Consider the following 11,317-nt stretch of genomic DNA (forward strand, 5'->3'; position numbering starts at 1 on the left):
CGCCTTTGTGCCTGAAGGCACGTTAGTGTTTTTTACCCAAAGTGGTTTATAGTAAAAGCTTGTAAAAATCTTGTAAAAAAGGAAAAAAGCCTCTTTCTGATCTGGCGTGCAATGGTTACGACAAAGGGAACTTTAATATTCCGAAGTAATAGTAGGAGTAGAAGCGTTTACAACAAATACATTCAACACACACGCTTCCACTATATCGGGCCATCGGCATGCCATCAACAAATCAAGGGTCGTGAAACTACACAGCGCTCATCCTTTACTCGTCGGGGTCTTTGTCCCAGTCTCCACTTTTCTTGGGCGGTTTTGGTCCCCCGGCCGCCTTAGCCATTATGATCTGATCCACCCTAAGTACAGTAACAGCTGCATTGGTGGCCAATCTGAGAGCCCAGTGCTTGACAAGGTATGGATCAAGTATTGCGGCATCCACAACGTCTATCACGTCACCGGTTTCAATGTCAACCCCCATTTTGGAACCACCTTCCTCCTGTTGTAGAACAAAAAGCAAATAGTATATGTTCGAGTCAACATGAAATACATTTTTTCCATTGGCCACCAAAGTTTTAGACAAGGATTATGACAGACTCCTTGTACTTTGTACACAGCATAATTGGGCATAAATATTTTTCTTAAAATGGAGTTCAGTTTATCAGTGAACTAATGGTGACAAAAACAACTGTGTTTAGTTTTTCACATTGCCAGAGATAGCTGAGTAAAGCTGAAAAGTTATAGAGCACAACAAATTAGAAGGCATAAATGGTGCATAGATGTTCAGGGTGCTGCAACTAAATTGAAAATTACGAGGGCAGCTCAGTCCTAAAGAACACAAATTCATAAATTGGAACAGCCCTAAAGCGTCGATGCAGACCAGCGATCACGACACATTCATATATAAATCACAGTAGAAATGGTGGTGAATGCTTGGTGACCGGCTGCTTCGGTATGGTGCCTTCAATGGGCCTGGTGTACTGTGAGCCCTAAAGAAGATCTGTTTAGTACTGTACCTGGTGACTTGCATACAGTTTTGAGACAATTTCAGTTGGTTTGAGTCCTGCATTTTCAGCTAAAGCTCTCGGGACAACTTCAAGAGCCTGTGCGAACTTCTTGATGGCGTACTGCTCCAATCCAGGACAAGACTCCCCAAACTTTGCAATCTGATTGGCCAGTTCAATTTCTGTCGCTCCTGCTCCTGGGACCATTTTGTTATCCTAAAAATAACGGAACATGTTTCAAGTTGTACATAGCATTACAATTTCAGCACATACAATAATACAGTAATACTATAATATAAGGATGTAAACAAGTAGGTATAGCTCTTATAGCAGTTTTTTATTATAAATAATCGCCGTTTCAATGTCGCATTCATAACGCCTTCATCAGGATAATAAAGCAGTGCTTTATAAAAAATTGTCTTGCAAGATAAGCCATTATTCTAATGAAGGCATGTTGTATGGTACATTGATTAGTTACAATAAAAACTGCTGGTTGGGCATTACTTGTTTGTACATTATGCCTGACAGCAATAGCTTATTGAAAATAGAAGAAGGTTCAACAATACAGAGGTAGCGGATCTGAAATTTTGTTTGAGATTTCAGATTATTCAGAACAGCACACAAACTTTGCAAAACAGAAACATTTTTCTCTTTGACAGAAACATGATTTTTATCAGAGAAAAAATTAATCGCATCAACCCAACAATATCTGAAATTCTGCTCACTGCACAGCACAAAAAACTGCAAAACAGAAACATTTTCACCGACAGAAATTTTGACTCACCCTTGTCAGAACTTTGTAGTTATTGACTCCATCATCCACGGCTCTTTCTAAATCATCCAAAATATTGCTCGTTGATGCCCGAAGGACAAGCGTGCACACTTTGCTTCCCTCTTGTGATGTGTGTTCAAAAATAACGACACTACGGTCACCAATTTCATCTTGACGCACAATTGAACAATGACCCATTTCTTCAGGGGTTGGAGCAGTCTGTAAACAAATATATCAAAAAACTTTCTCATTATCACTGCTGTATGGATAATAAATATGAAATTGTGGTTGGATCATTTATAGCAGTGATTCTCAAACTTTTTTATTGTCGGGGCCAAATGGTATTTTTTAAGTGTGTTAGGAGCCGCAAAAAAAACGAAACCTTGAGAAAATCACTAAAGAATATTACTTTGAATACTAAATAGCAATGTTTGGTGGTTTTCTGAGGTCTGGTGCGAGCCGCAGAATAAGTAGTCGGGAGCCGCATGCGGCCCCGAAAACCGAGTTTGAGAACCACTGGTTTATAGCCTATACAAGAACACTACACAGACGAAACGCAACAGTTTGTAGTTGTTACAAGAGAGACATATTCGATATATCACCACAAGATTTATTATTTAGGAAAAGGGCAAGAAGGTTGCCCATAGTAAAATGAATTGCCAAAGAGCTGGTTTGAATCACACTTCACAGGCAATTTGCTTTAGAATGGGAGTCTTGAGTGTTTTTTATTTAATTTTACCCTCCTGCAAAGGGTGCAGTAGAGCTTTGTTACATACATTTTACACTTACAAGTCTTGGGAGAGCAGTAGCATTGATTGTTTTGCAAAGCCTTCGAAGATCCCACTTTGAGTTGAGTCTAACAACCATCAGTTTAAATTTGTTGGCAAAATGAAGAGCAAGGTCAGACACTTTTCCTCCAGATACTATAACATTCACCCCGGTATCCACAATTGCTTTGATTTGCTGAAAACAGAACAAAATATGTAATAATCTTCACATAACCGCCCATTTACACTTAATTGCAACAAAACATGCATGTCATACAGTAATGTAGTGTAGGCAGTACAGAAAAAAGATAACTGTGACTTTACTAGTCTCCCAGTTAGCAGACTTACACTGCTGTTAGTAATGTATATAATTCAAAAAGACAGCTTTGGTTCACAGTTTGTACTTAAACAAGTATGAAAAAGCTTTTGTTTTGGAATTGAGAACCAGAATTTTACTTACAGCTTCTATTAGATCTTCTTCCCCTGTGCTGAAGCTTTTCAGTTCCTTTGCATTTTTGATGAGAACTGTTCCCTTGGTTTCTGTGTTGAGCATATCAAAGGGACAGGAATATACTGCAACTTTAGGATCTCGAATTGTCTTGATGTCACCTTGTAAAAAAGTACAGTAGTAATTTTAGTGGTCAGAATTTGTAGAGCAGGAGCTAACCAATGTTGCTGCTCGATTTGATGATTATACATATCACATATTTAAGCAAATCTGTGCTGCACATAACCAGTGTGTGGCCACAACATGCACATCAAATGTTGCTCACAGTGTACCCAGGGAGCTTGTGTGTATGTCCAGACACATAAAAAACTATACTGTGCATAAACTGGTGATGTTGAACACAGTGTACCCAGGGTGATTGGGCATTCTCAGACACATAAAAATTTTGGAGGAAAATTGATGCCTACTTACTTTCACATTCGCGCATGAAAACCATTCCACTGACTTTGCAGGAGGAATTGACACCAGAGCCGGGAAGTTTGGAAACTCTGATGTTGTCGACACTGAATTGAATCTTCGTTGGTGGCAAAATTGAAACTAAAACATATTGTCAGATACATTATAAAGTGTGAAAAATAGAACTGTAGATTTTATTAAACAAAAAAAAAAAACAATACAGGAAAGCCATTATTATAGTTTTGTACCTAAATTACGTAAATGTTAGTTGAAGTCAAATGTATCCTTGCATCTTAAACAATTAGTTAATACACAGAAAACATACCACATGCTTCGGCTAAAAGTTTTGCAAGAAAATCTTCATTGCCATATTGTTTGCTAGCGATTGGAGTCTTCAAAGCTTGAGCCACAGACCCCACATCCCGTAAGTCTTCTACGGATGAGCAAACAAAGTCTGTAAAATAAGAGAGGAAAATTATTGACAGTTCAGATATTTTTAACAACTCGTGTACAGACTTGGAAGCAACTCGATAGCTTTTTCGCAAGCCTGCTCGTATCCTTCTATCACTTCTGGAACAGACAGCCCCATTCTCAGCAACTCTTCAGCTAGAGTCATTAGGGCACCTATAAAAAAGATAGACATTAGAATCCCATAGAATAATGGTAGATTTTTTATCCTTTCAAGTCCTTGGGCTTTTGCAGATTAAAACTAACTATAAAGCAATTTGACTTACCAGCAAATATCAGAACAAAGTTTGTTCCATCCCCAACCTCCTGTTCACACATTTGACAGGCAATCACAATCATTTTAGCTGCTGGATGTTCAACCTGTAATGGAAAAGTTTGGTTGTCACATTCAAGCCTATACTAGACTTTCTTATCTATAAATCTTTGCACTATGCAGATTACTTTCTAGACCATACACATGTGAGAGAAAAACTTACTGATTTATTTTGATATTATGTACAACTCACCTCCAACTCTTTCAAAATAGTTGCAGCATCGTTGGTTACAAACAGTTTCTCGATGTGGTTGATCACCATTTTGTTCATTCCTGTAAAACAAGTTTAATATCGAACACATGTTGCTACTTCAACTGCTATTGAAGGTTAACATACCATGTGGCCCGAATGCAGTTTTTGTCGTCTTTGCGAGTTCTCCACAAGCTTTAATATTTCTGTATACTGCTTCATCCAAGCCTTGAAAATGCTGCAAAACAAAAAAAAAACATTTTTAACATACAGACACCCAAATCATAAACTCATTTGTAAGTTATGTCATAGCAAAATAGATGCACTAAACATTTAACACAACTAAGTTATGCAGTACAATGCTAAAAATAGCTACAAATGTTGCGACGCAGGTCAAAAATAGATAAACACATAAATATACATGTATTACAAAGAAAAAGCAATTTCTATGCCAAAAAGCTTGAAAATTAAATATTATGTTAACATTTTAGGACGCTTACACAAGCTATCATAAGCTAAGTTAATGTATATGAAAGTGATAAACAAACAAATTTCCAAAACTTACTCGGGCGCCATCCTTTAACATTTGAGAAAACCCCGGGGCTTTTGGAACGTGAAACGCCATCGTCTATTAATGCTGGAATTCAATTTACAAAAATAAAAAATCTAGACTATCTTTACTACTAGAATATAGCAATGTAAGCGTTAGTAAAAAACCCTAACAACCAACAAACAAACTTCTACAACAAGTTTCAAAACTTTACAAATTTAGAACCTTCCAGTAACTTCTTTCAAACCTAACGACAGGCGTGCTTGAAGACAAACAATCCGAGTCAGTGTGGGTAAAAACTAACACTCTCTCGCGCCGGATCAAACCAAACAGACGAATAAATTTTCTTACAGTTGAAAATTTTCCAAAATAGTTGTGCACAACCTCGCTAATTATACTATCCGAAAATATGCGTTCTCTTTTTGAAAGACATGACGAAAAAGCAAGTTGTGCTCCGAGAAAAAAGTATATTGCCCAAATGTCCTTCTTGTCAAAGTGAATCTCCCGTAAGGTAGCCTATGGTGTTAATAGCTCTATCCTTTCTGCATTCCCTGTCGTAGGCCCAAGTTTAATGGAAACTTAAAATTATATTAAACTGACAGCAAAATGAGTGTCTACAATATACAACTTAACATCGCTGAATGGGCGACGCACCGGGAAAAGCCTGCAGATATGTTTGCTTTTACTTCATGGGTTCTTTTCGAACGGTGCAAGAATGATGATATTTATTTTCGCTGCTAGGTGATTTTAAGAAGATTTAAAACGTGGCTCGGTGGTTAGTGCAACCGCCTTGTGTTCACTAGGTTGTGGGTTCTAATCCCGTCTCAAACCATTTGTGCTTACTTGAACAGCACTACACTCCAACCTAGGGGAACCAAACAGGTCAAACCAGACTCCAGAGCCTACTACATCTGGTTAAACTAAATGGAAACTTCTCAAAAAAGTCAAATATAACAGCTCGACAGCGGACCCCTTGAGGTGTATTCCGCCCCTATATTCGTTTATTAATTGAAATGAACAGTCGCAATAGTTCATGTGATCATAAAACAAACAAATTACATCCGCAGGTTGAGAATAAAAGGCATACTTTGTAAAACCGATGACACAATGCAAAAATTGAGTGTAGCCTACGGTTGTTATGGTGCTATCTCTGAGACAATTCAATTGCGTTGTAATAGCCTATGTTATGTCATACAGGTAGTAAAGGTAATGAAATAAACAAGAAGTACCCGACCAGACAAATGTACATTAGGTTTAGCAGGTAGGGTGGAATGTGTGTTGGAATTCCGGTAAAGTTTGTGTGCAGTCCACTTATACAAGCTTGTTAGGGCGGGAGTGTAGGCTACAACCTGCGGCCCGCTGGTTAAATGCGGACCTTAAGTTGTGCAACTATCAATTTTACTGGTAGCTGTTACCGCACAATAGGCATTATCCTGATGAAATACTCGTTTACGCAACATATGTGTTTGGTACACAAGGTCTGCGATCTATAGTCATGGCTCACGCCAATTGAAATTAGTCTATCAGTGATAAAAGTTGCACACCATAGTCTCAGGCAATAAATAATTGATAAACGAAACAGTACACAAGTATTACTGTGTGGAACTTTCCTGAAACAATTATAATGTAAATAAATGTTTTTTTTATCTTTCTAAATGTAAAAGATCATTCGCTCATCAGAAATTGCAGTACTCAAAATTAGTAAGAAGAACTTTTTGGTGGCATATGGTTATATTGTTTTACTGATGTTAGGAAATCTGTTTAATGGCTGAATCGTGTATCGTTTCTGCCTCAACACACATAGCAGGGTCTTCAATAAACTTTTTGCTTTGGACCATTCTCAGTTCCAAGTTGGCGAAGTTCGGTTTCTCTCCTGGACCAACTTCAGCTGAACACATAAGGGCATTTCAAAACACTTAAAATATATTCAAACCCGGGGTTGAGTTGAGTTTATTTCCTTGGGTGCAGCAAATCGTAGGTGCTCAATTGCGCTAAAATATTAACCAGGCCGGAAATAGCTGGGCAACGTTCGAAGGTTAAAAAGCGCGACAGAGTTGAGAGCACAATTGGTGGAAAGAAAATAAACGCGCTGCAGCTGCACCGTTACTAGAAGCGTTATGTGGCAGGGACTCGCATTAGAGCCTCCAATTTAGAGGGTAAGGTTGGCGCGTTAAGACATCGAGGGGGGGTTACATAGTTTTTGAGTGTGTTTTAGGAGAACCGCTGTATCACAAGGTTGTTGGTTGTAACCCTGTCTCGGCCACTTATGTTTACCTGGGCAAAAACTTGAGTGACATTACTCTAACTCAGTAAAACCTGATGGGTTGAACTAAATTGAAGTCACCAATTAAATTGGCAGACTTACTGTGAGCAAAATGCTTTTAGGCACAAAAAGTTTTGGGTGTAATTTAGGTAAGTCAGAAGTTTGTTCCGATGGCAATGACGGCTTGCAAGTACAGTTAAGATGAACATAAATCATAACTGGAATCAGCCCTGATGCTTGGTGATTCGGTATGGCGCCGTCAATGGGCCCAACATACTGTGACTTACCAGTACAAATTTGAAAAAGCTGAAATGAGCTTAAACATTACCTTCTGCCATAGATTGGGTTAACTTTAAAACGTGTTGCATGGTTGAGATGACCTTCTCCAACGCAAGCTTGAGGTCATCTGGGTGTCGATGTGTCCAAGCCAATAGGAGGGCGGCAAATAGGTCACCTGATCCTACAAACGCTGCTCCGATTAACGGCATTTCTAAACGAATTTGCTGTCGTTTTCCATTTCCTGAACAGAAAATTCAATTTATTGGTAAAAATACCGGCCCATATGGACATAAAAAGTGACATGCTTTATTATTTGATGATGGCATGAGCATTTGCTGAAACGTTTGAATAATAAAGCATGTCGCTTTTTGCGTCTATATGGGCCGTTATTTTCACCATTAAACTTATGAACAGATCCATATATATCAGTGGTGGCCAACCTATGGCGCATGCGCCAAACGTGGCGCATTGCATGATTAGAAAGGGCGCATTGCCTTCTTTTGATAATCATGAAAATCAAATTAATAAACTAATAAATAAATAAAGTAAGCCAGCCCTGTTAATTATATATATATAGCGTCTGAGTTCAGAACCCGTAAGTTTCATTCAATTTGCCAAATCAACTTCGCGTTTAAGCTTTCTAGTTTGTAAATATCAGACAATTTATGTGTTATTTTCCTCTACCCACCATATTATTTTGGACACAAAATGGCTCCATAGGCTTTATTGCGTAACAATAGGTTAGACAACTTGTGTTTTACATAGACTTTAAAGTCCAATTGGTTCCGGTTGGTGCGTTGTGCATTGTCTTTCGTTTGTGAACATTTGCAGGTATTTTCGAAATTTAACCCTTTCATGCAACTGGGACGCAGTTCCTTTTTGTTTTTTGGATATTTTTGAGACGAGACATTTATGGCGCATCCAACACAGTATGTTAAAAAGATGGCGAATGGTATGTAGAAGGTTGGCCACCCCTGATATATAGTGTTCAAAAAAAAATCAATGTTATAGATAGCAGTTTAGAAATGAGGTATCAAAGCACTTGCCTTTTGCTAACTTGCTGCCATAACCAATCAAAGATTTGGATCCACCAAGTGTTGAACTACTTATAACTACTGTCCTTGGTCCAAGTTTGTGTAATAGGTTGATACCGGCTAGCGCTTCCTGTTCATTTGTCATTTTTGTGTCTAGGTAAATTAAAATGAATTGTTAAATGTAATTTTAATACTGTTTACCTAAAAATGTGTCCTAAAAGTAATAAAATGGTAATAATAAAAATGCAGTATAACATGGTACTATTAAAAAAAAAAAAATGTAGCCTTTACCTAATAAAATAAAGTGTAAACATGTAAATTATTTTTGTAAATTAAACAAAAACATGGCCCTGAAAGTTTAAAATGGGTCCTACTTGTAATCAGTTCAGCTTCAAATTGGTTTGGAGTCAAAATATCAGCTATGGGAGCCACTTCATCTCGATAAATAGGTAAAAGTTCTTCAGGAACATACATTTTCCCTTCTCCATCCCATGTGTCACCCATCACAGGATCACACACTAAAACAACGTTACATATGTTGAGTATAAGTTTGTTTAACATAACGTAATTAGTCTACCATATATAAGTTTAGGGTTGCGTTGTTTCAGCTCCTTTATTATTTCCACCATCTTTCGAAGCATAGACTTGTCTCTACAATAACCTAAACACAAAAACAAAATTTAATAGTAACCAATTGCATAATATGTTTTCTAAGAATAAACATGGTCATTAAGGATAGATAGTTGCACTATAATAGCAAGTTTTTAATTCAGTGGTGCGTCCAAGATTATAAAACAGTCATCTGACAACAATCCACTTCAAGCACGGACTGTTACAAGAAGAAAATTTCTTTCCACAAAAATCATCAAATTGCCATTTTTTGAAGGCAGAATTTTATGCCAAATTTGCAAGTAGTTAATTATTTTTTGGTTTCTTAAGCTAAAGTAGGAAGAAGATTCATTTTAATGCCTACCTGTAAGCACATAGTCATAATGAGTAACATTGTTCTTTTTCAGTGTTTCATAAAGAACCTCTATATCCTTGCAATCTATAACTTGACCGTTCCAATGCGGGTAGCCTGTGTGATTCGAAAACTGGACAGAGTTTATGAAATCAACTTCAAAACCCAGTAACTGAAAGCAAAATAAATTTACTACATTTAGTAACATGAAAAATTTATTAGTGTTAAGCCATTTTACCTACGCAGATAAAAATTCATTAAATATATTGCAACAAAAATATCTAAAACTTAATAAAGATGATTTCCGGTAATCACAAATTCCATTTTATTGCATACTCAAACCCAAACTATGACTTTGAAATGTTTGAAAAATGAAAAATGTAGTTTGAAAATGTTTATACTAATTAATTGCAGAATTTAGTTAATTGCAAGAATAAGCTGAACTTAATGTCTACAAAGCACTTGCTACCAGAAATGCCTAATTCTTGAAAAGTTTACAAAGAACAAAATTAAGCAGGGCTGTAGCTTACCTGCAATGGAAATACTGCTGATCGATTGCCTACATAGCCTCGTACCACATGGCTTTGTATGGACAGCACTCGACAAGTGCACATAATAAATAATTAGAAAACAACAATTAAAAACTATTTATAAATTTCAACGTATGCTTGACACACAGCTTTCAGCAATAACACCTAAAGAAAAAAATGTTGGGCAATTCACAACTCAAAACATAAGTTATGCACGAAAGTTTCATCAAATCTATAATTTAGTGAAATATGCAAATGCCATTTTTCAAGGCAACTTTTTTACCCAAATGTACACTTTGCATTGTAGCAATTATGACATGAATACAAATCACAAAATAGACAATACAAGTTCACCATTGAGCTCTTTTCACACCACACATCTGTCCATGATCAGCAAAATGTCGAAACACTATACGACTAACTCTCCACCTACGCTTCTTTCCTCTCGGCCGAGACGTAATCACACATCGATTTGTCGGTGAAAAGCGATTGCTTGCTCGCGGCAAAGTGTTGTATTCTTTGTGAGCCACTTGACGCAGCATCAAAGGCAGAAAGTCATTATACTGTAAAGCATGCAACCTGAGGCTGACTGGACCATAGTGAGCACCCAGAGCCCTTCGACGAGCATCGCGCTGCATAACCCAGTTACAGTGCCAAAGTAGAGGCTTGGTTCTAGTCATATCACCTCGTTTTACCCATGACTCTGGAGTCAAATGTTCAGGAGTTTGTGGATAAGTCACTGTCGATTCAGTTGGTGGCTTAGGACCGTTTTTCGGAATAATATATCGAAAGTCTACTCCAAATTTTTTCAGTACTTTGTTCCGTTTGTTTTTTAAACTTATTGCAGTTGTTGTGAAGCCCCGCAATTGCCTGTTGATGCAGGCAGGAAGCATATTCACGCTTCTTGTATAATGAAATTCTATTTCTATCTAAAAATAAGACATAACACATTTATTTTTAAAATGACACGTGATTTTTACCAGTATTGTCACAATTATAAAATATGGAAATTTTGAAACTACTTAACAACAATAACAGTTATCAAATGACATTTAAAGAAGATTTGACAATCTGAACTTGCCTATGACTTATAAACTAGAAAACAACTTGTAAAACAATTTAAAAACTGCTGACTGATGAGTTGCTTGGTGGAAGAAAGCATAGCAACACAACGAGAACAAACTATAAGAGTCATTAAATAGGTTTGGAGAAAATAAGCAAAATGGGTTTGTTAAAACTGGTTAATAAAACCATAGCAAAGAACTTAAATATCAAAAAATCGTATTTT

At 37.1% G+C, this 11,317-nt stretch overlaps 3 protein-coding genes across 3 annotated transcripts; all 3 read right to left on the reverse strand.

The window, feature by feature from the left end:
* Positions 1-115: 115 nt before the first annotated feature.
* On the reverse strand, positions 116-5,158 carry LOC145232972 (T-complex protein 1 subunit theta-like). Its single transcript, XM_080097633.1, has 12 exons — positions 4,978-5,158; positions 4,560-4,650; positions 4,416-4,495; positions 4,176-4,269; positions 3,958-4,065; positions 3,767-3,895; positions 3,457-3,582; positions 2,998-3,146; positions 2,560-2,733; positions 1,783-1,989; positions 1,011-1,214; positions 116-493 (listed from the first exon to the last, which is right to left on the reverse strand). The coding sequence occupies exons 1-12, from the start codon at positions 5,035-5,037 to the stop codon at positions 266-268; spliced, it is 1,650 nt and encodes a 549-aa protein (XP_079953759.1). The 5' UTR covers positions 5,038-5,158; the 3' UTR covers positions 116-265.
* Positions 5,159-5,913: 755 nt separating this feature from the next.
* LOC145233607 (pyridoxal kinase-like) lies at positions 5,914-10,198 on the reverse strand. The gene is made up of 7 exons (XM_080098368.1): positions 10,030-10,198; positions 9,512-9,671; positions 9,116-9,199; positions 8,913-9,056; positions 8,551-8,691; positions 7,554-7,745; positions 5,914-6,850 (listed from the first exon to the last, which is right to left on the reverse strand). The coding sequence occupies exons 1-7, from the start codon at positions 10,111-10,113 to the stop codon at positions 6,711-6,713; spliced, it is 945 nt and encodes a 314-aa protein (XP_079954494.1). The 5' UTR covers positions 10,114-10,198; the 3' UTR covers positions 5,914-6,710.
* LOC145233608 (small ribosomal subunit protein uS14m-like) lies at positions 10,195-10,979 on the reverse strand. The gene has a single exon (XM_080098370.1). It carries the CDS (start codon positions 10,920-10,922, stop codon positions 10,380-10,382), a length of 543 nt encoding a protein of 180 aa, XP_079954496.1. The 5' UTR covers positions 10,923-10,979; the 3' UTR covers positions 10,195-10,379.
* Between the last annotated feature and the right edge of the window lie 338 nt (positions 10,980-11,317).

The sequence above is a fragment of the Phallusia mammillata genome, chromosome 6 (assembly GCF_965637545.1).
Source record: "Phallusia mammillata chromosome 6, kaPhaMamm4.hap1.1, whole genome shotgun sequence".
Lineage (NCBI taxonomy): Eukaryota > Metazoa > Chordata > Ascidiacea > Phlebobranchia > Ascidiidae > Phallusia > Phallusia mammillata.

What these genes read in the sequence shown, in the direction of transcription:
- LOC145233607 (XM_080098368.1), bottom strand. Translation starts at nt 10,113, where the DNA reads ATGTGCACTTGTCGAGTGCTGTCCATACAAAGCCATGTGGTACGAGGC. An exon ending in CAACCCTAAACTTATATATG is followed by an intron (nt 9,057 to 9,115) that starts GTAGACTAATTA and finishes ACGTTGTTTTAG; the next exon opens with TGTGTGATCCTGTGATGGGT. An exon ending in TGGCAGCAAGTTAGCAAAAG is followed by an intron (nt 7,746 to 8,550) that starts GCAAGTGCTTTG and finishes TTTTCTGTTCAG; the next exon opens with GAAATGGAAAACGACAGCAA.
- LOC145232972 (XM_080097633.1), bottom strand. Translation starts at nt 5,037, where the DNA reads ATGGCGTTTCACGTTCCAAAAGCCCCGGGGTTTTCTCAAATGTTAAAG. An exon ending in CTTTGTTCTGATATTTGCTG is followed by an intron (nt 4,066 to 4,175) that starts GTAAGTCAAATT and finishes TCTTTTTTATAG; the next exon opens with GTGCCCTAATGACTCTAGCT. An exon ending in ACTTTTAGCCGAAGCATGTG is followed by an intron (nt 3,583 to 3,766) that starts GTATGTTTTCTG and finishes AATATGTTTTAG; the next exon opens with TTTCAATTTTGCCACCAACG.
- LOC145233608 (XM_080098370.1), bottom strand. Translation starts at nt 10,922, where the DNA reads ATGCTTCCTGCCTGCATCAACAGGCAATTGCGGGGCTTCACAACAACT.